Raw genomic sequence first — 26,844 nt, forward strand, 5'->3', positions numbered from 1 at the left:
CTATGTAATGGCCAGACATGATATGATGCATATAATCACGATAGACATGATACAGAAAAATAGAAGAACTTTTGATGTAATGTAAATATAGATTGTCTAATTTTCATCAGTACTTCAATGGGGGGCTGTCAAATTCATATTATCTTTCTCACAAGTCGTCAGACTTCATGTTGCAATGTGTTTTTCTTAAATGACAAAATAAGATGTTCTCTTAGACTAAGGGTTTAATGTATGCATGTATGAAAGTGCAAATCTACAGTGTTTCAAACCAGTCAGCAGTTTACTGAGATAATCTGTATTGGAGGATTGACTTTAGAAAGAAGTGGGCATAACTTTTGGCTTGAAAAAGTGAAGCCAGCAGGGTGCGATCCCACTAGTTGCAAAAACTGGCCTGACTGTAAGTAAGTTTTCATGTCACTTTATATACTACCAAAACCTTGAAATATTCCTAGGGAGTTTATGGTCTCAATCCTTAGTTTCAAGTCTTCTTCAATACAGCATGATGTTCATTTTGTAAATTATGGTCTATTTACAGTAAAATAATAATAATAATAATAATAATAAAGCAGGGTGTGGTTCAGTTTGTGGCTACCTTGTAATTGACAAATTGCTTCAAGAGCAGGTGAAGTTAAGTTCTTGGTCAGATTCACTGCTTTGTCCTCACCAGCTCCACCCTCTTATCCATATATGCTCACTTCTGGCTCCAAAAGCCCAAGATGGCAATTATTATAATAACAAACTGGGGGCTTCAAAACAGTAGACCAAAAAATAGTGGATGATGTCACAATGGCTATGTACATTTATACAATCTATGTGTGGACATGTATGGAAGTTATTGTTTACCAAACCATTCAACAGCCCACCATTAAATAGACATTTAAATGAAAAATGGATTGGAAGACATCATCAATATTATTATTAGTAGTAGTATTTCACCAATTTGTATGGTGCTACAATCACATCTGATTAAAGTGTGTTAATGTGTGTCAGTGACATACACATGCACAGGGCTGATTTGTGTATTTAATATGTTTGTCAAACAAGAAAATTTGGGATTATACTCAGTACAAAGTAGCTCTTTTGATAAACTTATGTGTCCACACTCAACTTAAATTTAAACATAGCCTAACATGTCCTTGGTTAAATGCTATTAAAAGTTCACAAATTAATTCTGCCCCAGGACAAAATCATTCAGAAATGATATGCACTGTTGGCCATGCCCATTTGTTTTCTTATGTCTGATAGGTGGTGTGCAAAATTAAGCAATAATGCAAGTCAATAAAAGGGGATGGCATAGCAATACTGGACTCAGAAAGAGGCTAAATAGGATAAAAGTCATGTGGGCATTTTTAGGGATCAACATGCTCTTGCACATGCATTTCATGTTGTATCCCTACTTTCTTCCAGCTGTGCCCTCTCCTCTTTCTTCCTCCTCCTGTCAATTACAGAAACACTTCTACTTAAATGGAATGCACAAAGCTGGAGATGTGGTTCTAGGTGGGCTGTTTGAGACCCATTTCTTTTCTGTCATTCCTGACCTGTCTTTTACCTCAGAACCACAACAGCCCATCTGCCACAGGTGAGTCTGTCAGGGGGGGCGGCAAAGTGAGGAAATGTATTTCTCATAATAATATTTTACTCGGAAGAATGGCATTGAGTATTTATGCCAATTTAAGTATATTGCTTCTCTGGACTGTTTTATGATAAATGTATTATAATAATTGTTGCTATTTAACTGATGCAGTGGTTTGCAAAATCTATAGTTGTATATACATGTCATACATGTTGTCATACACGTACTGTATGTATGTATGTGTACGTGTGTTCACACAGTTTGTGTATCATGCCGTGTTTCTCAGTTGTAAATAGGAATATTTTTTTATGTTAGTTTTGATGTTTTAGGATTCAGACAGGCACAGACCATGGCCTTTGCTATTGATGAGATCAACAGAAACTCCAACCTGCTACCTAATGTGACTCTGGGATACAGTCTTTATGATAACTGTGTCAGCATAGGAATTGGATTTCGCGCAGCATTGTCCTTAGTCAGTGGTCAAGAGGAGCAGTTTATGTTAGACGAGACCTGTGTTGGAACCCCTCCAGTAGTGGGGATTGTGGGTGATTCTTCATCCACTCGTTCTATTGCCATCTCCAGTGTCTTAGGTTTGTACAGAGTGCCCATGGTAAGTTTTACACTTTACCATCTAATGATGATTTTATATAGTCTTGGTTTACTTTCAGATATAATGTCAGTTGTAAACATGATATAATTAACCTTAACAAAATCAAAGGTGTGAAATCTTTACAAGATGTAAAGTCTCTTTCTTTGATAGGTGAGTTATTTTGCCACATGTTCCTGTTTGAGTGACCGGCAAAAGTTTCCATCCTTCTTCAGGACAATACCAAGTGATGCTTTCCAGGTGACCAAATATCAGCAAAAGGAAAATGCATGAAATAAAGCATGCGCAGTTATTCCTCAAAGAGAATGTTGCTTTTCTGCAATGAAAAATACATATCTGTATTTATATCCCTGTTGTGTAATACCAGTCACATTTTTTTTCCCACTGATGGGATTGTTTGGCCTTCCAGAAAGGCAATACTTAAACATCCATTCAAGGTCCATTGTTAAACCTGTTGAGCAGGTTTTCCACAGAAAGGTGGAAACTAATCCTTTCACGGTCTGTTCACTCAGGTGCATGCTATGATTCAGATTCTAAAACACTTTGGCTGGACTTGGGTTGGCCTGTTGATCAGTGATGATGACTATGGACTTCATGCTGCACGATCGTTCCAATCTGACCTGGTTCAGTCTGGTCGAGGTTGTCTGGCATATTTGGAGGTTTTACCTTGGGGCAATGACCAAGATGAAATAAGGAGGATTGTGGATGTGATGAAGAAATCTACAGCTCGTGTGGTCATTGTGTTTGCACATGAGAGTCACATGATTAACCTGATGGAAGAGGTTGGACATTAAATAAAACTCATAATAAATAGATTGTAACTTGCTATTGTGATAAAAGTAAACATATTTTGTCATTATGAATTTATATAACTATTATCATGCACATGACTGCGTTTCATTGCATTGTACTTGTACATGTGTAATGACAATAAAGTTGAATCTAATCTAATCTAATTTAATCACAGGTGGTGAGGCAGAATGTGACAGGCCTGCAGTGGATGGCCAGTGAAGCTTGGACAGCAGCTACTGTGCTCCACACTCCCCACCTCACGCCATACCTGGCTGGCACACTGGGTATCGCCATCCGTCGAGGAGAAATCCCAGACCTCAGGGAATTCCTCTTACAAACACGTCCTGACCTACACAACAACAACAGCTATGGAAACAGCATGGTGAGAATTTAAACATGCAATCTGATCAAGTAATTGAAGGAATTAAATGGTCACAATTTATAACACAGTATGTTGAAAATATATTCATTGTATTTTGCATATATTTCAGGTAAACCAGTTTTGGGAATACACATTTCAGTGTAAATTTGCACCACTTCCAGCAGATTGGGTAGATGCTGGGGGAGCATTGTGCACTGGACAGGAAGATCTAGAAGATGTGGATAATGAGTTTCTGGACATCTCAAACCTCAGGCCAGAGTACAATGTGTACAAGGCTGTGTATGCACTGGCATATGCTCTTGATGACATGCTGCGCTGTGTGCCAGGCAGAGAGCCTTTCAGAGGACACAGCTGTGGGAGTTTGAAAGAACTGGAGCCATGGCAGGTATGATATCATTTCACACTGCACTTGTATTTGAGACTAAATTGTATGTTCTTGTATTTCTTGGAGAGTGACTTTTAGAGTACAGGAATAAATACAATGCAATAAGTTAACTAATTTTGAAGTGCCAAGCAAATGGCTGAAATGATTTGTCCTAGTGCTGGGTAATTGCAGTGATCAGCAATTTCAGGTCAGTGATACATTCACATCTTCATATATTCAAGTGTGGTATGCAGTTTGATTAATGAAATAAGTGCTGTTGTGCCATTTATAATTGTTTCTTAATCTGTTCTCTTTGGTTTTTCTCTATCCGTTATTCTGATATTCATTTAGCTAGTGCATTACTTGGAAAAGGTGAACTTCACTACATCATTTGGTGATCAAGTGTCATTTGATGAGAATGGTGATGCCTTACCAATATATGATATCATGAACTGGCTGTGGCTCCCTGATGGAACAATTAAAGTTCAGAATGTGGGTGAAGTTAAGAAGTCAGCCTTCAATAATGAAGAACTCACAATTGATGCAGACAAAATCTTCTGGAACTTTGAATTCAAAAAGGTTACTAATGATTTGTCAGATTGCTTTTTTTGTTTGTTTTTTGTTTGTTTTTTTTTCTTGCCCCATCGATAATTGATTATAACAGTGTAAATGCTGCAGATTGACACATTATTGATTTTTACAGGCACCCCGGTCAGTGTGCAGTGAGAGCTGTCCTCCAGGTACCCGCATGGCCAGAAAGAAAGGGGAACCTGTTTGCTGCTTTGACTGCATCCCTTGTTCTGAGGGAAAGATCAGCAATGTGACTGGTTGGTATTGAGTTTTAAACACTGCGGCTTTTAAAACAGAAACATTTATCTCCAGGATATTCCTCTTTTCACAGACTCATTGGAGTGCACCAGTTGTCCAGAGGACTTCTGGCCCAGCCTCCAGCGTGACCACTGTGTTCCCAAGAAAACAGAGTTCCTCTCCTACCATGAACCTCTGGGTATTGGCCTGACAGCTGCTGCATTGCTGGGCACCTGTATGTGTGCTGTTGTCCTCGGCATCTTCATCTATCATCAGAGAACACCCATAGTACGCGCCAACAATTCAGAACTGAGTTTTCAGCTATTGTTGTCACTTAAGTTATGTTTCCTGTGTTCACTGCTGTTTATCGGTCGTCCCACACTGTGGACATGCCAGCTGAGACATGCAACATTTGGGATCAGCTTTGTGCTTTGCATCTCATGTATCCTGGTAAAAACTGTGGTGGTTCTGGCTGTGTTCAAGGCCTCCAAACCAGGAGGTGGAGCCAGTCTGAAGTGGTTTGGTGCTATGCAGCAGAGAGGGACAGTCATGGTTCTCACTTCTATTCAGGCAGCAATCTGCACTGCCTGGATTGTATCTGCCTCCCCAGTTCCTCATAAAAACACTCAGTACTATAATGATAAGATTGTCTATGAGTGTGTAGTTGGGTCCACAGTTGGTTTTGCAGTTTTACTGGGTTACATTGGCTTCCTGGCCATCCTCAGTTTTCTGACTGCATTTATAGCAAGGAATCTCCCAGATAGTTTCAATGAGGCCAAACTCATCACTTTCAGCATGCTGATCTTCTGTGCTGTGTGGGTGGCCTTTGTCCCTGCTTATGTCAGCTCACCAGGCAAATATGCAGATGCAGTGGAGGTATTTGCCATCCTGGCCTCCAGTTTTGGCCTCCTGGTAGCACTGTTTGGACCCAAATGTTACATAATCCTGCTGAGACCAGAGAGGAACACAAAGAAAGCTATCATGGGACGGGGCATCGAGACATAAAAGATGCACTTAATTTTACTGAACAGGATGAGTTCTCTTTTTCTAAACAGAAAAATGGACGCGGTTAATAGTAACAAGCAGAGCTTATGCCACACAAATGTACCTGAATGTGAATTTTTTTTATATATAAACCTGATTAAACACCTGACCAAATGTGTTAAAATATATGTTACTTTCTGGATTCATTTGATAATATTATAAGCATTTATTCATAGCACATCTGGAGGTAATGTGGACTTAAAGATATAACCCATCTGTCCACAATATGCCCTCAAACATTTTTCATCCATCTTGGTCACCTTATACTCATTTACTCACACACAAACTGACTTTTCTAGATCTGCCCAGCAGTAACACCTCTCCTGCTTTGTAAACAAAGAGCTGGGCTTCCTCACATTGTCAGCCATCTTTCCCAAACCTCTTGGCTTTTCAACAGAGTAATTCTGCTTGCATTGTCACCCCCAGGGCTGTTCTTCAGAACAGTCTCACCTGCATTGCTGACCCCCACCAAAATTGTTTTTTGTGATTTTGCTACAAGTGAGAGGTGGTCTGAACACCTCTCAAACAAAAAGAAAAAACATAAAAGAATGCATTGCCAATGTGCAGTGCCTTTTCATGTTTTGTCTACACAAACACACCTGACTGTCTTAAGAAGGACAATTACCTCAGCCCAGGAGACTGTGTTTTTGGTTCAGTCCATTGGTTTATTTGTTTATCTGATTGTCAGTAGGATTATGAAAAAAACTATTGGCCCATTTTTCATGAAAATTGGTGGAAAGGTGTAGCATGGGCCAACAAAACTCCAGAGGATCTGAATCATGGGGCAGTTAACCCTTCTTTCCTTGCTCTAGAGGGCTGTAATGGTCAGTTGGACAGTGAATGACGTTTGTGTTTTCAGCCAATAGTCTGACCTCGCACCCTATCTGTCACTGTTGGTTGGAGGCTACAGACTCACTATCAAAAAGAATAAAATAAAGGCACACAGATGGCCTCTGTAGATATTGCCACATACTTCCTGACAGTCATAAGGGATTATGAAAGGTGATGTTGATGCTTCAGCAACAGCATATTTTGGCATCATTCTAATACTTGTGTAGAAAACCCAGACGTAAAAAGGATGTGCTTGTAGATCTGCATATCATAGAAGACTGTATGAATACCTTATGCTTTGGTATCAGCACTCCAAGTACTCTCCTTTCTTATTAATTCTGAGTAAATTCTTGGTGAGACTTTTCTCAGATGAAAATAAAATGCATGTATTCTTCTGTCACTGTGCATGTCAGCAGGTTGACATGCATATGAAAATTTGATTGACACTATAATGAGAAAATCTACAACACTGAAAATTAGGCACAGAAAAGTTTAATTGGGTGACCTGTATTGGACAGAGGTTTCTGAAGAACTGATATCTCTGATAAGTTATTGTGTACCAGACATGTGAGAAAGATGTTTTTTTCACCATACACTACCATCTGGTGGAGAACCAGTGCGAAAAAAAAGCAGTTGCCTTGTGAACAATGACAGTAAAGTGTTTTTAGTCTTAGATATATTTAATTAATGGTGAATAATGCAAACCCATGGCTAATTTGTGTATTTGATAAGAAGATTTGGATATGCTTGTCACACACACAAATTTGGGATTGTATTCAGTAAAAAGTGGCTCTTCTGATGCGCCTACTTTTCTGTTCAGTTACTGAACTTAATAATTAAAGGGGATCTTTCAAGTAGAGTGTACAAGTCTTGTAGAAAGGTTTAATGTATCTTCTTAATCTACAACATAACATAGGCAGATATACATGTATCAGACCACTTAATATGACATTATAAATAAAATAAATAAAGAAAGAAAATAATGGAGGCATAATTTGACTAAACACGGTGGTGCAGTGGTTAGCACTGTCGCCTCATAGCAAGAGGGTTCAAGGGTCGAATTCCGGTCTGGGTTTGGGTCCTTGTATGAGCCCGTCTGTGTGGAGTTTGCATGTTCTCCCTGTGCCTGCGTGGGTTTTCTCCTGGTACTCCGACTTCCTCCCACAATACCAAAAACATGCACATTAGGTTAATTGGCTAATCTACATTGCCCCTAAGTGTGAGTGTGTGGTTGTCTGTCTTTGTGTGTTGGCCCTGCGATTGACTGGCGACCAGTCCAGGGTGTACCCCGCCTCTCGCCTGTATTCAGCTGGGATAGGCTCCAGCTCCCCCGCGACCCTGACGGATAAGCGGTATAGAAAATGGATGGATGGATAATTTGACTAAAACGCACATTTTCATAGACCTCAATCATTACGGCCATCCACAACTTCAGACTGGGATTAGGAAAAGAGCCATAGGGCGATTTTAGGCCCTGCCCAGAGTTTTGCTTATGCCCTGATGGGTGTTGTTAAAAATTAAAAGCTGCAAATCAGTGGAAAGGGGTTGACACACCACTGACTGGACTCAGAAAAGAGGAAAACAAGAGGAAAATCATGTGGGCATTTTTAGAGTTCAGCTTCCTCTTGCTTGTATATTTCATGTTATGGTATCCCATCCTTTCTTCTGCTGAGTCCTCCCCTCTTTCTTCCTCCTCCTGCCAGTTACAGCAACATTTTCATTTAAATGGGATGCGCAAGCCTGGAGATTTGGTTCTAGGTGGGCTGTTCCAGATTCACTTCTTTACTGTCTTTCCTGACCTGTCTTTTACATCAGAACCACAACAGCCTACATGTCGTGGGTGAGTCTGTCAGGACAGCAGCAAAGAGCAGAAACTGTGAAAACTAAACATAAACATATTGTTTATTTTGTAATACTGTTTATTTTGTAATAATTGCTACTATTCAGCTGTCATAACTGTTTGCAAAATCTGTAGGCGTGTGACATGTGCCTGTTGGAAGGCTTGATGTATGCTGTATTTTTCAGTAGTAACCAGTGGTATTTTTTGTGTTAGTTTTGATGTTATAGGATTGAGACGAGCACTGACCATGGCCTTTGCTATCGATGAGATCAACAGAAACTCCAACCTGCTACCTAATGTGACTCTGGGATACAGTCTATATGATAATTGTGTCAGTGTAGGGATTGGATTTCGTGCAGCATTGTTGTCAGTCAGTGGTCAAGAAGAGCGGTTTATGTTAGACGAGACCTGCGTTGGAACCCCTCCAGTAGTGGGGATTGTGGGTGATTCTTCTTCTACACATTCTATTGCCATCTCCAGTGTCTTAGGTTTGTACAGAGTGCCCATGGTAAGTTTTACACTCATAACCATCTAATGATGATTTTAGATAGTCTTGGTTTAATTTCAAAATTGATGTCATTTGTAACTATGAGTTGATTTACTTTAAAAAGTTTAAAGCAAAAGTATGGAATGTTTTCAAGATGTAAAGTCTGTTTCTTTCACAGGTGAGTTATTTTGCCACATGTTCCTGTCTGAGTGACCGGCAAAAGTTTCCATCCTTCTTCAGGACAATACCAAGTGATACTTTCCAGGTGACCAAATATCAGCAAAAAGAAAAGGCAAAAAACAATGCATGCCAAACATTTTTTGTCACTGATGGGATTGTTTGCTCTCACAGAAAGCTGAAAGGCAATAATTAAACAAGGTCTATTGTTAAATCTGTTGAGCAGGTTTTCCATAGAAAGAATATTTCAGCCTGTACTCTCATCCTTTCACATTCTGTATTCACTCAGGTGCGTGCTATGATTCAGATTCTAGACAGTTTTGGCTGGACTTGGGTTGGCCTGTTGATCAGTGATGATGACTATGGACTTCATGCTGCCCGATCCTTCCAATCTGACCTGGTTCAGTCTGGTGCAGGGTGTCTGGCTTATATAGAGGTTTTGCCTTGGGACAATGACCAAGATGAAATGAAAAGGATTGTGGATGTGATGAAGAAATCTACAGCTCGTGTGGTCATTGTGTTTGCACATGAGAGTTACATGATTAATGTCATGGAAGAGGTGAGCTTGCAATAAAGCTTAAGTTTAATTTAATATGGTGACAAAACTCAACATTTTGTTTGTGCAACTGAAAGATAAAAGTTACAATATGATATTGGCCTGTGAAAATTAATTTAAAAAATTAAATCTAAATCTTGGTTGAGGCCCTGTCAGCAGAATTTTAGAATGAGATAAGTTATTTAAACCAATTTCGCAAAACTACATTTGTGATAATATAAATGTATATTGTCAATGTTAAATTTAGAAGACCAGACATGACATTTCTATATTTATTATAATGTGCAGGTGGTGAGGCAGAATGTGACAGGCCTGCAGTGGATGGCCAGTGAAGCTTGGACAGCAGCTACTGTGCTCCAGTCCCCCGAACTCATGCCATACCTGGCTGGCACACTGGGTATCGCCATCCGTCGAGGAGAAATCCCAGGCCTCAGGGAATTCCTCTTACAAACACGTCCTGACCTACATCATAACAACAGCTATGGAAACAGTGTGGTGAGAGTTTAATCATGCCATCTGATCTAGAAATTGAAACAAAAATGCATTAATTTACATCTCATTATATTGAATATATTTCAGATCAACCAGTTTTGGGAACACACATTTCAGTGTAGATTTGCACCACCTCCAGCAGATTGGGTGGATGCTGGCGGAGCATTATGCACTGGACAGGAAGATCTCGAAAATGTTGATAATGAGTTTTTGGACATCTCAAACCTCAGGCCAGAGTACAATGTGTACAAGGCTGTGTATGCACTGGCATATGCTCTTGATGACATGCTGCACTGTGTGCCAGGCAGAGGGCCTTTCAGAGGACACAGCTGTGGCAATTTGAAAGAATTGGAGCCATGGCAGGTATGATATCAGTTTACATCCCAACTAAATCTAACTCATGTTGTTGAATGTTTCTTGTAGTATAGCAGTTAGAGTATGGCATTAAATACTCTCCTATGAGAATATTGTGTGTGCTGCAATCACACCTTCTCTGTTTTTGTGTTTCGATACCTCTTCTACTCTTTAGAGTTGGGGACCTCTACCAAAACATGAACCATAATGAACTGCAGACACTACACTAATCTTTTGCATTTGCTTTTATCTTCTACATCTTCTTACAGTAACAGCAACACAGCAGGTAGATTCAGCAGGCTTCAGTGGGCAGAGCAATCCACTGGCTGAAGCACTGTCTCCTAGCTGGTTATACTGCATTACGTAGTACATACATAGTACATGACATTTTTACTAAGCAAACCCAAAAGTAACCATCTCCCTGGTTCCATCTGAGAAAACTAAATGAACAAATGAATTAAAATGTGTATTTTTTCCATTGGAGTATTGATAATTCTTGAAAATAACCTCTGTGGCAAATGAGCATTTACGGTGCTTACATGTTACATACAAAGTCCTTGTATGAGTGAACATACAAGGACAAGATATTATTTATGGACCATAAATACAATCACCATACTGCAAGAAAAAGCCAACATGAGGCTCTTAACAAACTACATGATGGTCAGATCATAACAATATCAACAACATACATCATCAACATCATACACAATAATGTACAGTCTTTTCTATAGTTAGAAAGTTTGTTTTGGAATACGTTGCAAAAGCATGAGTATAAATACAACAAAGCTGTAAAGGGGAACTACAGTGCGTATTTTGGTTTAGATGATCAGCATGGTCACAGTGATTGTTCTCTGTAGTCTCATTTAGCCATAACGTTTTTTCAGAGACGTAAAACCGTAAAAATTCACAAGTCAGGTATTTACTAATGTACTTTGTGGAACAGAATATGTGAAAACCTCTTCAGCTTTTGTTATGCACAAAAATTATTTCAGACATCTAACTAAAAACTTACTGATTTCAAGACAACTGGAACTGGATGTATAAAAATAACCCATTTTCTGATTTTACGACTCATTCCTGCAAATATCTCTATTTCCATTGTGCAGATTTGGAGAAGTTGGACATGCAAAGCCATAAAAAAAAGAAAGAAAAACCTGAAAAGCATGATCTGGCCAAATTAATTTTTAATCTTTGTATGTTCATAAATGCAGTATACAGCTTTATTACTGAATACTAGGTGCTGCTGTGTTCACTATAGTCATGTACATTATATGTTCTTTAATTCCATTAACATGTGCTCCTTGGTTTTTCTCTATCCATTATTCTGATATTTATATAGCTGGTGTATTATTTGGAAAAGATCAACTTCACCACATCATATGGTGATCAAGTGTCATTTGATGAGAATGGTGATGCCTTACCAATATATGATATCATGAACTGGCTGTGGCTCCCTGATGGAAGAGCTAAACTTCAGAATGTGGGTGAGGTTAAGGAGTCAGCCTTCAAAGGTGAAGAACTCACAATTGATGCGGACAAAATCTTCTGGAACTTTGAATCAAAAAAGGTTACAAATGACTTTTCAGCTGCCTGTTTTGTAGCCCAATGAAAGTAGGGCAGAAAAACACATTATTGATTTTTTCCTGTATAGCCACCCAGGTCAGTGTGCAGTGAGAGCTGTCCTCCAGGTACCCGCATGGCCAGAAAGAAAGGGGAACCTGTGTGCTGCTTTGACTGCATCCCTTGTTCTGAGGGAAAGATCAGCAATGAGACTGGTTGGTATTCAATTTTTAATACTACAGTTTGAAAATATGATATAAACATGTATCTCAAGACTGTCTCTCTTTTCATAGACTCATTGGAGTGCACCAGTTGTCCAGAGGATTTCTGGCCCAGCCTCCAGCGTGACCACTGTGTTCCCAAGGAAACAGAGTTCCTCTCCTACCATGAACCTCTGGGTATTGGCCTGACAGCTGCTGCATTGCTGGGCACCTGTATGTGTGCTGTTGTCCTGGGCATCTTCATCTATCATCGCAGAACACCTATAGTACGCGCCAACAACTCAGAACTGAGTTTTCAGCTACTGTTGTCACTTAAGTTATGTTTCCTGTGTTCACTGCTGTTTATCGGTCGTCCAACGCTGTGGACATGCCAGCTGAGACATGCAGCATTTGGGATCAGCTTTGTGCTTTGCATCTCATGTATCCTTGTGAAAACCATGGTGGTTCTGGCTGTGTTCAAGGCCTCCAAACCAGGAGGTGGAGCCAGTCTGAAGTGGTTTGGTGCTATGCAGCAGAGAGGGACAGTCATGGTTCTTACTTCTATTCAGGCAGCAATCTGCACTGCCTGGATTGTATCTGCATCCCCAGTTCCTCACAAAAACACTCAGTACCACAGCGATAAGATTGTTTATGAGTGTGTAGTTGGGTCCACAGTTGGTTTTGCAGTTTTACTGGGTTACATTGGCTTACTGGCCATCCTAAGCTTCTTGTTTGCATTTCTTGCAAGGAATCTCCCAGATAGTTTCAATGAAGCAAAACTCATTACTTTCAGCATGCTGATCTTCTGTGCTGTGTGGGTGGCCTTTGTCCCTGCTTATGTCAGCTCACCAGGCAAATATGCAGATGCAGTGGAGGTATTTGCCATCCTGGCCTCCAGTTTTGGCCTCCTGGTAGCACTGTTTGGACCCAAATGTTACATTATCCTGCTGAGACCAGAGAGGAACACAAAGAAAGCCATCATGGGTCGAGGTGTTGAGACATAAAGGATACACTTAATTTCACTGAACAGGATGAGTTCTCTTTTTCTAAATAGCACAAAATGGAGGCAGTTAATGTTAAAATATGTTTAGACAGCAGAGCTCATGCCCCTGAATGTCCCTGAAAAAGAATTCTCTTTGTATGTTAATCTGATTAAACATCTTACTAAATAATTGATTTAAAATATATCTTCCTTTCTTTGAATAGAAGCAATCTGGATTCATTTGACATTATTATGAGCATTTATTCGTTACCTATTTGGGGATTTGGACTTAAAGATATACTACACACTTTTCAAAAATGCTTAAAAAATTAGGGGTTGGGCTCAGTATTTCTGATGACATGCCATTAAGATCAGGATAGTTACCAAAGGAAAAAAAACTCACCTTGTCTTCACTGCCGGAGCAAGTTATTGCAATCTCTAAAAACTGTTCCCTTTGTTATTGCTTTATGTACAGGGAAGTTGAAGTCATCCTGCATGAACGAGTATATGTAAGCACTGACAATAATTATACTAAAATCGGTAATCAAAACTCCTTTACACATTTCATGCAGTTATGTTGTATTTATTACTTGTATCTCGTTGTGCGTGTCAGCAGGTTGCCATGCACATGAATATTTCAAGATTTCTAGACTGAAAATTAGACAGACAAAACTTTAATCGAGAAACCTGTACTGGATGTGTGTTTCAGGATAACTGATCATATCTAATCTCTGACAAGTTATTGTGTGCCAGAGAGATACAATAGTCATCCATCAAACAGGCACAGACCAATGAAAAATAGATAGGAAGGTGATTTATGTTCACCATATGCCACCATCTTGTGGACTACTGCTCCGTTGGGCACAACAATGCAGGGGAAGCTACACTCTGACCTCTCCAATGAAATGCATTTGTGTGGGAGGCTGTAGTTATATGTAACTGGTAGGTCAGTGTGAAAAAGCAAATTTCAGCTGTCTTGTGTACAATTACAATAAAGTGATCTCAGATTCAATTGAATAAACTCTTTTTGATGGCAAAATGCACACACTGAGGGTTGATTTCTACTTTTGGTCATTTGACTTCATCACACATGCAAATTTTGAATTAAATTCATTACAAAGGGGGTGGTCTGAGACACATATTCATCTGATCAGGTGTTAAACTGCAGATTGATTCCGAAGAAGCTTTTATGTAAAGCAAATGCAAGTAGATGTCTTGTCAAAGGATTAAAAGTCCTACCTTATCTACAATTTCAGGTATGATGTACAGTATATCAGATCACTTAATATGACTTAAAATAAAATGACTAAAATAATAATAAACACATGATACAGTAATAATTATGATGGGCATTTTTTAGACCTCAGTCATTACAGCCATCCACAACTTACATTTTGGTGTTAGGAATATGGCCGTTCAGGGATTTCAGACCCTGCCCCTAGTTTTGCTTATGCCCTGGTGGGTGGTGTTAACAATTAAAAGTCAGTAGAAAGGGTATGACATACCAGTAAGACTGACTGGGCTCAGAAAAGGGGTAAACAGGAGGAAAGTCATGTGGGCATTTTTAGAGTTCAACTTGCACTTGCTTGTGTGTTTCATGTGGTTGTATCCCTTTTTCTCTTATGCTGAGTCCTCCCCTCTTTCTTCCTCCTCCTGCCAGTTACAGCGACATTTTCATTTAAATGGGATGCACAAGCCTGGAGATTTGGTTCTAGGTGGGCTGTTCCAGATTCACTTCTTTACTGTTTTTCCTGACCTGTCGTTTGCATCAGAACCACAACAGCCCACCTGTCGTGGGTGAGTCTGTTAGGACAGCAGCAAAGAGCAGAAACTGGAAAAATCAGTCCCCTTGGTGAAATTCATTTTTTATGATCATATATTACTATTCAAACATATTGCTTATTTTGTAGTAACTGTTACTATTCAACTGTCTTAACTGTTTGTAAAATCTGTAGTCGTGCAATGTGTACTTGTTGACAAAGTTTTCTATGTTATATTTTTCCAGCAGTAACCGGTGATATTATGTGTGTTAGTTTTGATGTTCTAGGATTCAGACAGGCACAGACTATGGCCTTTGCTATTGATGAGATCAACAGAAAATCCAACCTGCTACCTAATGTGACTCTGGGATACAGTCATTACGATAACTGTCTCAGCATCGGGATTGGATTTCGTGCAGCATTGTCCTTAGTCAGTGGTCAAGAGGAGCAGTTTATGTTAGACGAGACCTGTGTTGGAACCCCTCCAGTAGTGGGGATTGTGGGTGATTCTTCTTCTACTCGTTCTATTGCCATCTCCAGTGTCTTAGGTTTGTACAGAGTGCCTATGGTAAGTTTTTCACATTACCTTATTAGGATCGTTTTGGATTATTTTGATATAAATTCAAATTTATTATTAATTTTAAAGAAAAAGTAATCGCCCTTAAAAAGCTGAACAAGCTGGTGACCGTTTGGAATCTTTTCAAGATGTGAAATCTGTTTCTTTTACAGGTGAGTTATTTTGCCACATGTTCCTGTCTGAGTGACCGGCAAAAGTTTCCATCCTTCTTTAGGACAATACCAAGTGATGCTTTCCAGGTGAGGGAATATCAGCGAAAAGAGAACACAAAAAAACAGTGCATGCCAAACGTGTGTAGCAACAGTCACATTTTTTGTCACTGATGGGATTGTTTGATCTCACAGACAGCTGAAAGGCAATAATTAAACCAGGTCTAATGCTGAGCAGGTTTTCAGTTGAAAGAATATTTCAGCCTGTACTCTCATCCTTTCACATTCTGTATTCACTCAGGTCCGTGCTATGATTCAGATTCTAGACCACTTTGGCTGGACTTGGGTTGGCCTGTTGATCAGTGATGATGACTATGGACTTCATGCTGCACGATCCTTCCAATCTGACCTGGTTCAGTCTGGTAGAGGTTGTCTGGCGTATTTGGAGGTTTTGCCTTGGGGCAATGACCAAGATGAAATAAGGAGGATTGTCGGTGTGATGAAGAAATCTACAGCAAATGTGGTCATTGTGTTTGCACATGAGAGTCACATGATTAACCTGATGGAAGAGGTTGGATATTAAATAAAACTTATAATAAATAGATTGTAACTTGCTATTGTGATAAAAGTAAACGTATTTTGGACAAACTGAAAGTTGGCTCATCACAAACATATTTAATTGAAGTTGTCAATTTTGCTTTTTTTAAAAGCCCTTTTAGCAGAGGTTTAGTGTATGTAATGCTTATAATCCTTTTTAAATGAACCAAACTTAGTCCTCTTAAAGTGGACCAAAAAGTAGACCAACAGAAAAGGACACAGTTATTTTTGCTCTCACATTACGTGTTTATTTGAAAGCGGGCTCAGTTCTCTTTCTGGTCCTCTTCAGCTCTGATGAGGCCTCAGCCCTCTTTCTAATCATGCTGTACTTCCTCCAGACATCTCAGACATTTGCTGCTTTGGATTATGGGTAACTGTCACTTGGAAGAAAATGGCAGCTGCTATATTTGCCTTAGACATAAAGAAAATAGAATTGTTCAAATTTCATGTAAACACAAAAAGCGACTGAGGAAATTCCTCCTCCACTTGCCATCTCAGGAGATGGTTTCACTGCGGTTCGCTTCAGGGGAATCTTAGTTAATTTGATGTGTTCACATATGGGCAAGAAGTAGAGACTAATAGCTCTGACTTTTTGTGTGTGAAAACACCTGAAATCAGTTATTAATACAAATTTTGCTCCATTCATGATGATATGTACGGCTTTGCTCATAAATTGTGTAAAATATAAAATTACATCCTTTCATGAATGAGGAGTAAAAATAACTGGGTACACTGTGTATTTAACAAGGCTAGACACTCTTTTTGTTGCATGGGAGTGTGAATTTCTGTATTTATTATAATGCGCAGGTAGTGAGGCAGAATGTGACAGGCCTGCAGTGGATGGCCAGTGAAGCTTGGACAGCAGCTACTGTGCTCCACACTCCCCACTTCATGCCATACCTGGCTGGCACACTGGGTATCGCCATCCGCCGAGGAGAAATCCCAGGCCTCAGGGAATTCCTCTTACAAACACATCCTGACCTACACAACAACAACAGCTATGGAAACAGCGTGGTGAGAGTTTAATCATGCAATCTGATCTAGAAATTGAAAAAAAATACATTAATTTACTTCCCATTATATTGAATATATTTCAGGTAAACCAGTTTTGGGAATACACATTTCAGTGTAAATTTGCACCACCTCCATCAGGCTGGGTAGACACTGGCGGAGCATTATGCACTGGACATGAAGATCTAGAAAGTGTGGAGACTGAGTTCTTGGATGTTTCAGACCTCAGGTCAGAGTACAATGTGTACAAGGCTGTGTATGCACTGGCATATGCCCTTGATGACATGCTGCACTGTGTGCCAGGCAGAGGGCCTTTCAGAGGACACAGCTGTGGCAGTTTGAAAGAACTGGAGCCATGGCAGGTATGATATCAGTTTCCACAGCACCTGCTTATTTGAATAAGTAATATGTTGAATGTTTCCTGGATATAAACATTTATAATATAGGATTACATAGTTTGCAGTGAGAATACCCATCATATAGATGATGGTTAATACCAGTGACCAGAATTAGTAGGTGGGTGGTGAAAGATGCTATATAGTGTCAATTTTCATGTTCAAAATTTTGAATTGTGCTTTGATTGTTGAGGTCTCACAGGTCTTAAGGCATCAGCAACTTTGATTCTGTTCACTTTGCGGGTGTTTTTAGAGGGACCAAGCTGAGTCTAGCTGCACATTTACCATTTGCATGTAAAGCTATAAAAACACTAAAAGAAAAGGAAAACCCTAAAAAGCACGATAATATCCTCTTTAATGTCTTCATATGTTCATATATGCAGTATGTAGTTTGATCACTTAATAGGTACTGTTGTGTTCACTAAAGTGAAATAAATTGGATGTTGTATAATTCTTTTGAAATCATTCCTCTTTCTTTTTACTCCATCCATTATTCTGATATTCATGTAGCTGGTGTATTATTTGGAAAAGGTCAACTTCACCACATCATTTGGTGATCAAGTGACATTTGATGAGAATGGTGATGCCTTACCAATATATGATATCATGAACTGGCTGTGGCTTCCTGATGGAACAACTAAACTTCAGAATGTGGGTGAAGTTAAGAAGTCGGCCTTCAAAAGTGAAGAACTCAGAATTGATGCAGACAAAATCTTCTGGAACTTTGAATCAAAAAAGGTGACAAATGACTTTTCAGGTGCCTGTTTTGTAGCCCAATGAAAGTAGGGCAGAAAAACACAATATTGATTTTTTCCTGTATAGCCACCCCGGTCAGTGTGCAGTGAGAGCTGTCCTTCAGGTACCCGCATGGCCAGAAAGAAAGGGGAACCTGTGTGCTGCTTTGACTGCATCCCTTGTTCTGAGGGAAAGATCAGCAATGAGACTGGTTGGTATTCAATTTTTAATACTACAGTTTAGAAATATGATATAAACATCTATCACAAGACTGTTCCTCTTTTCATAGACTCATTGGAGTGCACCAGTTGTCCAGAGGACTTCTGGTCCAGCCTCCAGCGTGACCACTGTGTTCCCAAGGAAACAGAGTTCCTCTCCTACCATGAACCTCTGGGTATTGGCCTGACAGCTGCTGCGTTGCTGGGCACCTGTATGTGTGCTGTTGTCCTGGGCATCTTCATCTATCATCGCAGAACACCTATAGTACGCGCCAACAACTCAGAACTGAGTTTTCAACTATTGCTGTCACTTAAGTTATGTTTCATGTGTTCACTGCTGTTTATCGGCCGTCCCACACTGTGGACGTGCCAAGTGAGACATGCAGCATTTGGGATCAGCTTTGTGCTTTGCATCTCATGTATCCTGGTAAAAACTGTGGTGGTTCTGGCTGTGTTCAAGGCTTCCAAGCCAGGAGGTGGAGCCCACCTGAAATGGTTTGGTGCTATGCAGCAGAGAGGGACAGTCATTGTTCTTACTTCTATTCAGGCAGCAATCTGCACTGCCTGGATTGTATCTGCCTCACCAGCTCCTCATAAAAACACTCAGTACTACGATGATAGGATTGTTTATGAGTGTGTTGTTGGGTCCACAATTGGTTTTGCAGTGTTATTGGGTTACATTGGATCACTGGCTGTCCTCAGTTTTCTGATTGCATTTATATCAAGGAATCTTCCAGATAGTTTCAATGAGGCCAAACTCATCACTTTCAGCATGCTGATCTTCTGTGCTGTGTGGGTGGCCTTTGTCCCTGCTTATGTCAGCTCACCGGGCAAATATGCAGATGCAGTGGAGGTATTTGCCATCCTGGCCTCCAGTTTTGGCCTCTTGGTAGCACTGTTTGGACCCAAATGTTACATAATCCTGCTGAGACCAGAGAGGAACACAAAGAAAGCCATCATGGGTCGAGGCATTGAGACATAAAAGCTGCGCTTAATTTCATTAAACACAATTAATCAATTTTTGTAAATAATACAAAAATTCAAGCAGTTAATTGTCAAAAAAATGTTAACATGTTAAAAAAGCACAGCTGATGTTCAACAAATATACTTGATTATGAAATCATCTAAACATCTTATTAAAATCAATGTTACATTCTTTAAATAAAGATCTGGTTTCATTTGACATGATCATTAGCATTTTTTTCGTGACCCATCTGGAGGTGATGTGGACTTCAAGATATACCCACCAGTTCTTACATTGCTCCCAAATTCAGAAAGTTTCCCTCAGCCTCTAAGTTTACAAATATCAAATGTCACAACATGTGATATATTTGGCCCTACAGGGCATCGATGTTATGTGTCCAGTCCAATTTATTTTTGAGATAGACACCCAGATACCTAAAACTGTCCACCATCACCACTTCCCTTGATCTACCCTGCAGGAACCCCTTTCACAACTCATAAGGGAAGAGCTATGCTTCCTATCAAAGCTTGCATTTTTCGGAATGTGGGGTTATGGGCTTATGCAAGGAATGGTCTTTCTTGTTCCATGCTAGCATTGCAGATGCTGCTTTTTCCCAACCTATAATGCTTGCGCAGGTGCTTCTGAGCCACTTATTCGAAAAAAAAAAAAAAATAATAATAATCCATTGCCAACATGTCTAAAGCTAAACCAAGATGGTTATGCATGCATTATGGTCTGGTTCATTGGTTTGTTTAGCTGTTCGTCAGCAGGATTACAGGAAAAACTACTGGTCCAATTTTCATGAAACTTGATGGACTTGTGTAGTGTGGGCAATGGAAAAACCCAGAGGAACCAAATCAAAAACTGAATACAGAAATTATTTTTCATTTTTGCCGAATGAGCAGAATTTGTTTGGCCCCGTCCTCCCTGGCTGAAGAGGATTAGAATAGTTTCCAAAGAAAAACAACAGCATTGTATTTTCTGCTGCAACAAGTTATTGCAGTCTCCTTTCTCAACACTTTGACCCAAAGGAAGCTGAATAAGTTCATCTTCACGGAAGAGTGTTTGTAAGCACCTCAATATTATTATACTTATATATATAATAAATAATTAATTCTCCTTTACAGGTTTCATGCAGTTACCATGTTGCACTTTATTACTTGTTTCCGGTTGACATGCATATGAATATTTGACTAACACTTCACTGAGCCAATCTACAACACTGAAAATCAGACACACAAAACTTCAATAGGGTACCCTGTAATGGACTATGTTTCTGGAGAGCTGATTATATCTAATACCTGGTATGTTATTAAGTGCCAGACAGAGAATCATCAATTGTTAGACGAGCACAACGCAATGAAAAATAGATAGGAAGATGTTTTATTTCACCATATACCACCATCTAGTGGAAAGGTGCTTCAGGGGCACAGCAATGCAGGGGAAGCTGCACTCTGACCTCTCCGATGAAATGCATTTGAGCTCAGGACTGTACCTTTGGTAGGTTATTGTGAAAAAATTTCAGTTGCCTTGTGTACAATGACAATAAAGTGATCTCAGACTCATTTGATTAAAATCTATTATTTTTTTTTGCAGACATTAAGGGCCAGTTTGTGCTTTTCTCAGTGGGGTTTGCTTACACATGCAATTTTGGATTATGCCATGGAATGATTTTAGGCCCTGCCCAGAGTTTTGCTTATGCTCTAGTGGGTGGTGTTGAAGTTTAAAAGATGCAAGTAAACAGAAAGGGGATGACATACTAGTGAGACTGACTGGGTTCAGACAAGGGGTAAACGAGAGGAAAGTCATGTGGGCATTTTTAGAGTTCAACTTGCTCTTGCTTGTGTGTTTCATGTTGTTGTATCCTGTTGTATCTTCTGCTGAGTCCTCCCCTCTTCCTTCATCCGTCTGCCGGTTGCAGCGACGTTTTCATTTAAATGGGATGCACAAGCCTGGAGATTTGGTTCTAGGCGGGCTGTTCCAGATCCACTTATTTACCATCTTTCCTGACCTGTCTTTTACATCAGAACCACAACAGCCCACCTGTCGTGGGTAAGCCTGTCAGAACAGCAGCAAAGAGCAAAAACTGGGTAAAATCAATGCCTTTACTGCAATGTAATTTCAAAGAATTAGATGTGCATCAATCTATTCTATTTTACACACACTGCTTATAATGTCATAACTGTTACTATTCAACTGTCTTAACTGTTTGTAAAATCTGTAGTTGTGCAACATGTACATATTGGCAGAGTTATTACATGCTGCATTTTTCAGTCGTAACCAGTTGTATTTTTTTTGTTAGTTTTGATCTTATAGGATTTAGACGGGCACAGACCATGGCCTTTGCTATTGATGAGATCAACAGAAACTCCAACCTGCTACCTAATGTGACTCTGGGATACAGTCTTTATGATAACTGCGCTGATCTAGGGATTGGATTTCGTGCAGCATTGTCCTTAGTCAGTGGTCAAGAGGAGCAGTTTGTATTAGACAAGACCTGTGTTGGAACCCCTCCAGTAGTGGGGATTGTGGGTGATTCTTCTTCTACTCGTTCTATTGCCATCTCCAGTGTCTTAGGTTTGTACAGAGTGCCCATGGTAAGTTTTTCACATTACCTTTTCAGGATGGTTTTAGTTCATTTTGATATGAATTCAAATTTCTTATTAAAAAGCTGAACGAGCTGGTGAACGTTTGGAATGTTTTCAACATGTGAAACCTGTTTCTTTAACAGGTGAGTTATTTTGCCACATGTTCCTGTCTGAGTGACCGGCAAAAGTTTCCATCCTTCTTCAGGACAATACCAAGTGATGCTTTCCAGGTGAGCAAATATCAGCAAAAAGAAAATGCAAAAAACAGTGCATGCCAAACACATGTAGCAACAGTCACATTTTTTGTCACTGATGGGATTGTTTGCTCTCACAGAAAGCTAAAAGGCAATAATTAAACCAGGTCTAATGTTAAACCTGCTGAGCAGGTTTTCATGGAAAGAATATTTCAGCCTGTACTCTAATCCTTTCACATTCTGTATTCTCTCAGGTGCGTGCTATGATTCAGATTCTAAAACACTTTGGCTGGACTTGGGTAGGCCTGTTGATCAGTGATGATGACTATGGATTTCATGCTGCCCGATCCTTCCAGTCTGACCTGGCTCAGTCTGGTAGAGGTTGTTTGGCCTATTTGGAGGTTTTGCCTTGGGACAATGACCAAGATGAAATTAAAAGGATTGTGGATGTGATGAAGAAATCTACAGCTCGTGTGGTCATTGTGTTTGCACATGAGAGTTACGTGATCAGCATCGTTGACGAGGTGGGCTTGAAATAAAACTGAAAATATAAAGACTGTAGCTTGCTATAGTGATAAAAGTCAACACATTGTTTGTCAAACTTAAATATTAATGTTATGTTATGATAGTTGTCTCTGACTGATATATTTAATTTGCAGAGGTCACAACTGCTGTTTGGTAAAAGCCCTGTATGTGAGAGTGAATTTATGAAGACACATTTTACAAAACTCAGTTTTTGACAATTCTGTTTGAACATTCTGTTTGTCAAACTCAAAGATAAATCTTACAATGCGACAGTTGTCTCTGACTGATATATTTAATTGCAGAGGTCACAACTGCTGTTTGGTAAAGGTCCTGTCACAAGAGTGTGAGAGTGAATTTATTAAGACACATTTTACACATTTTACAAAATATGTTTAACTTTGCTCCTAAATTGTGTTAACCTTAGGATTTTATCTGTGTACAAATAACAAGGTAAGATAATTTTGTAAACTGTGTATTATTCATAATTAAGTGGACTAGACACAACTTTTGGTGACATGGGAGTGTGAATTTCTATATGTATTATAATGCACAGGTGGTGAGGCAGAATGTGACAGGCCTGCAGTGGTTGGCCAGTGAAGCTTGGACAGCAGCTACTGTGCTCCACACTCCCCACTTCATGCCATACCTGGCTGGCACACTGGGTATCGCCATCCGTCGAGGAGAAATCCCAGGCCTCAGGGAATTCCTCTTACAAACACGTCCTGACCTACGCTACAACAACAGCTATGAAAACAGCGTGGTGAGAGTTTAATCATATACTATAATCTAGTAAAGGCAAGAATAGTGTAATTATTTTTGTGACATTATTTTGGATGTATTTTAGATCAGTCTATTTTGGGAATGCAATATTTATACATAACATAACATTTTGAAAATAAATTCATCATATTTTGAATATGTTTCAGGTAGTCCAGTTTTGGGAATACACATTTCAGTGTAGATTTGCACCACCTCCAGCAGGTTGGGTAGATACTGGCGGAGCATTATGCACTGGACAGGAAGATCTCGAAAATGTGGAGAATGACTTTTTGGACATTTCAAACCTCAGGCCAGAGTATAATATCTACAAAGCTGTGTATGCACTGGCATATGCCCTTGATGACATGCTGCGTTGTGTGCCAGGCAGAGGGCCTTTCAGAGGACACAGCTGTGGCAATTTGAAAGAACTGGAGCCATGGCAGGTATGATATCAGTTTCCACAGCACCTGTTTATTTGATTAATGGAATGTTTCCTGGTCAACAGCATTTAGAGTATAGGATTAAATACTATGCAAAAAGAATACTTACCATAAAGTGCCAATCTAATTCCAAATTAATTCCCTTCCTACTACACCATACTATACACACATAATTATGGAAGTTGTTCATATCAGGATAGTTTGCAAGTGCAGGACTGTAACATAATTAGGTTGTAAAGGTGAACTAGTGTGTTTATGGGTTTCCATGTTTGGTAAACTGACATTCAAAATCACCAACAACCTTTGCAGACTCATTTACATACTTCTTAGTAATTGCCTTCTTTAAGAAATGTACAATTTGTGAAATCACTTGAGTTTGTGTTTCCCACAAACCTTCATTCAGAAATCCAAAATAAACCCATTGATAAAGAAAGAAAAGAAAATTCTAATAAGAATAACAAACTAATTTTTGGGGTGAAAGGACTCTTTCCTCCAAAACTCTATTATTGAAGTAAACAAATGCTGCTTTACATGCAAAGCCGTAAACACACTAAAATTAAAGGAAAAACCTGAAAAGTATTATTTGACCTCTTAAATGTCTTCATATGTTCATAAGTGCAGTATGCAGTTTGGTCACTTAATATTAGGTGCTGCTGTGTTGACCGTGGTCAAATACATTGAATGTTGCATAATTCTTTTTTAATATATCCTCTTTGGTGATTGTCTATCCATTGTTCTGTTGTTCATGCAGCTGGTGTATTATTTGGAAAAGGTCAACTTCACCACATCATTTGGTGATGAAGTGTCATTTGATGATAATGGTGATGCCTTACCAATATATGATATCATGAATTGGCTGTGGCTCCCTGATGGAACAACTATACTTCAGAATGTGGGTGAGGTTAAGGAGTCAGCCTTCAAGGGTGAAGAACTCACAATTGATGCAGACAAAATCTTCTGGAACTTTGAATCAAAAAAGGTAACTAATGATTTGACAGACACCTGTTTCCTAGCCCATTAACTGATTTTATAAGGGCAAAATGGTGCACAGTAACACAATATTATTTTCTCCCTCTTTAGCCACCCCGATCAGTGTGCAGTGAGAGCTGTCCTCCAGGTACCCGCATGGCCAGAAAGAAAGGGGAACCTGTGTGCTGCTTTGACTGCATCCCTTGTTCTGAGGGAAAGATCAGCAATGAGACTGGTTAGTATACAGTTTTAAACACTGCAGTTTTGAAATATAATATAAACATGTATCTTAAGACTGTCTCTCTTTTCACAGACTCATTGGAGTGCACCAGTTGTCCAGAGGACTTCTGGCCCATTCCCCAGCGTGACCACTGTGTTCCCAAGGAAACAGAGTTCCTCTCCTACCATGAACCTCTAGGTATTGGCCTGACAGCTGCTGCATTGCTGGGCACCTGTATGTGTGCTGTTGTCCTGGGCATCTTCATCTATCATCGCAGAACACCTATAGTACGCGCCAACAATTCAGAACTGAGTTTTCAGCTATTGCTGTCACTTAAGTTATGTTTCATGTGTTCACTGCTGTTTATCGGTCGTCCCAGGCTGTGGACATGCCAAGTGAGACATGCAGCATTTGGAATCAGCTTTGTGCTTTGCATCTCATGTATCCTGGTAAAAACCATGGTGGTTCTGGCTGTGTTCAAGGCCTCCAAACCAGGAGGTGGAGCCAGTCTGAAATGGTTTGGTGCTATGCAGCAGAGAGGGACAGTCATGGTTCTTACTTCTATTCAGGCAGCAATCTGCACTGCCTGGATTGTATCTGCCTCGCCAGTTCCTCATAAAAATACTCAGTACTACATCGATAAAATTGTTTATGAGTGTGTTGTTGGGTCCACAATTGGTTTTGCAGTGTTACTGGGCTATATCGGCTCCCTGGCTATTCTCAGTTTTCTGATTGCATTTATTGCAAGGAACCTTCCAGATAGTTTCAATGAGGCCAAACTCATCACTTTCAGCATGCTGATCTTCTGTGCTGTGTGGGTGGCCTTTGTCCCTGCTTATGTCAGCTCACCAGGCAAATATGCAGATGCAGTGGAGGTATTTGCCATCCTGGCCTCCAGTTTTGGCCTCCTGGTAGCACTGTTTGGACCCAAATGTTACATAATCCTGCTGAGACCAGAGAGGAACACAAAGAAAGCTATCATGGGTCGAGGCAATGAGACATAAAAGCTGTGCTTAACTTCACTGAGCAGAATAAATCATTTCTCTCTGAACAATACAAAAATGCATTCAGTTAATAGTAATAGCAATATTAACAAGTTGTGAAATCAGAGCTGATGCCAAACAAATGTACCTGAATATGACATTTCTGTTTATATTAACGTGATCAAACACCTGACTGAATACCTTAATAAAATATATATTATTTAAAGACAATCAGGTTTCTTTTGATATCATCATGAGCATCTATTTGTGGCCTGCCTTGAGATGATGTAAATTTAATCCACTGCTCACATGCAGTGAATGTGATGCCTACACAGACACACTTGCCTGTATAAACAATTACTCATTACCAATTACCTAAGCCATGCTTGTCATGTATTTGGTTCGGTTCATTGCTTCGTTTATCTGTTTGTCAGCAGGAATACAGAAAAAAACTACTGGTCCAATTTTCATTTACTTGGTGGAAAGGTGTAGCATGAGCCCAGGAAAAACCCAGAGGATTCAAATCATGGGAAAACTACAGAAATAATTTTTCATTTTTGCAAAATGAGTAGAATTTGATACCCCCAGATCACTTAATATGACTTAAAACATAACAAATATATAATACACTGATGATTATAATGCACATTTTCATAGACTTCAATAATTATGGCCATCCACAATTTAAATTTGGAGTTAAGACAATGGC

At 39.6% G+C, this 26,844-nt stretch overlaps 4 protein-coding genes across 4 annotated transcripts; all 4 read left to right on the top strand.

The window, feature by feature from the left end:
- The first annotated feature begins 577 nt into the window (after window positions 1-577).
- On the top strand, window positions 578-5,722 carry LOC124059397 (extracellular calcium-sensing receptor-like). The gene is made up of 9 exons (XM_046389342.1): window positions 578-1,579; window positions 1,889-2,183; window positions 2,334-2,420; window positions 2,693-2,962; window positions 3,148-3,354; window positions 3,464-3,739; window positions 4,070-4,297; window positions 4,422-4,545; window positions 4,620-5,722. The coding sequence occupies exons 1-9, from the start codon at window positions 1,269-1,271 to the stop codon at window positions 5,528-5,530; spliced, it is 2,709 nt and encodes a 902-aa protein (XP_046245298.1). The 5' UTR covers window positions 578-1,268; the 3' UTR covers window positions 5,531-5,722.
- A 6,224-nt stretch (window positions 5,723-11,946) lies between these two features.
- Window positions 11,947-14,429, top strand: LOC124059391 (vomeronasal type-2 receptor 26-like). Its single transcript, XM_046389336.1, has 2 exons — window positions 11,947-12,084; window positions 12,163-14,429. The coding sequence occupies exons 1-2, from the start codon at window positions 12,006-12,008 to the stop codon at window positions 13,071-13,073; spliced, it is 990 nt and encodes a 329-aa protein (XP_046245292.1). The 5' UTR covers window positions 11,947-12,005; the 3' UTR covers window positions 13,074-14,429.
- A 654-nt stretch (window positions 14,430-15,083) lies between these two features.
- On the top strand, window positions 15,084-19,481 carry LOC124059399 (extracellular calcium-sensing receptor-like). Its single transcript, XM_046389344.1, has 8 exons — window positions 15,084-15,379; window positions 15,541-15,627; window positions 15,839-16,108; window positions 16,942-17,145; window positions 17,232-17,507; window positions 18,051-18,278; window positions 18,363-18,486; window positions 18,565-19,481. Exons 1-8 carry the CDS (start codon window positions 15,119-15,121, stop codon window positions 19,473-19,475), a joined length of 2,361 nt encoding a protein of 786 aa, XP_046245300.1. The 5' UTR covers window positions 15,084-15,118; the 3' UTR covers window positions 19,476-19,481.
- A 1,720-nt stretch (window positions 19,482-21,201) lies between these two features.
- Window positions 21,202-26,156, top strand: LOC124059861 (extracellular calcium-sensing receptor-like). Its single transcript, XM_046390241.1, has 9 exons — window positions 21,202-21,509; window positions 21,760-22,054; window positions 22,189-22,275; window positions 22,494-22,763; window positions 23,318-23,521; window positions 23,700-23,966; window positions 24,715-24,942; window positions 25,044-25,167; window positions 25,246-26,156. The coding sequence occupies exons 1-9, from the start codon at window positions 21,265-21,267 to the stop codon at window positions 26,154-26,156; spliced, it is 2,631 nt and encodes an 876-aa protein (XP_046246197.1). The 5' UTR covers window positions 21,202-21,264.
- The last annotated feature ends 688 nt before the right edge of the window (window positions 26,157-26,844 follow it).

This window comes from Scatophagus argus, chromosome 5 (genome assembly GCF_020382885.2).
Source record: "Scatophagus argus isolate fScaArg1 chromosome 5, fScaArg1.pri, whole genome shotgun sequence".
Taxonomy (NCBI): Eukaryota; Metazoa; Chordata; class Actinopteri; family Scatophagidae; genus Scatophagus; species Scatophagus argus.

Coding starts and splice junctions, on each gene's coding strand:
- LOC124059861 (XM_046390241.1), top strand. CDS start 21,265: ATGTGGGCATTTTTAGAGTTCAACTTGCTCTTGCTTGTGTGTTTCATG. Junction 21,510..21,759: donor CAACAGCCCACCTGTCGTGG/GTAAGCCTGTCA, acceptor TTTTTTTGTTAG/TTTTGATCTTATAGGATTTA. Junction 24,943..25,043: donor GGAACTTTGAATCAAAAAAG/GTAACTAATGAT, acceptor CTCCCTCTTTAG/CCACCCCGATCAGTGTGCAG.
- LOC124059391 (XM_046389336.1), top strand. CDS start 12,006: ATGGCCAGAAAGAAAGGGGAACCTGTGTGCTGCTTTGACTGCATCCCT. Junction 12,085..12,162: donor AAAGATCAGCAATGAGACTG/GTTGGTATTCAA, acceptor CTCTTTTCATAG/ACTCATTGGAGTGCACCAGT.
- LOC124059397 (XM_046389342.1), top strand. CDS start 1,269: ATGCAAGTCAATAAAAGGGGATGGCATAGCAATACTGGACTCAGAAAG. Junction 2,184..2,333: donor GTTTGTACAGAGTGCCCATG/GTAAGTTTTACA, acceptor TTTCTTTGATAG/GTGAGTTATTTTGCCACATG. Junction 2,963..3,147: donor TGATTAACCTGATGGAAGAG/GTTGGACATTAA, acceptor ATTTAATCACAG/GTGGTGAGGCAGAATGTGAC.
- LOC124059399 (XM_046389344.1), top strand. CDS start 15,119: ATGGCCTTTGCTATTGATGAGATCAACAGAAAATCCAACCTGCTACCT. Junction 16,109..16,941: donor TGATTAACCTGATGGAAGAG/GTTGGATATTAA, acceptor TATAATGCGCAG/GTAGTGAGGCAGAATGTGAC. Junction 18,279..18,362: donor GGAACTTTGAATCAAAAAAG/GTGACAAATGAC, acceptor TTTCCTGTATAG/CCACCCCGGTCAGTGTGCAG.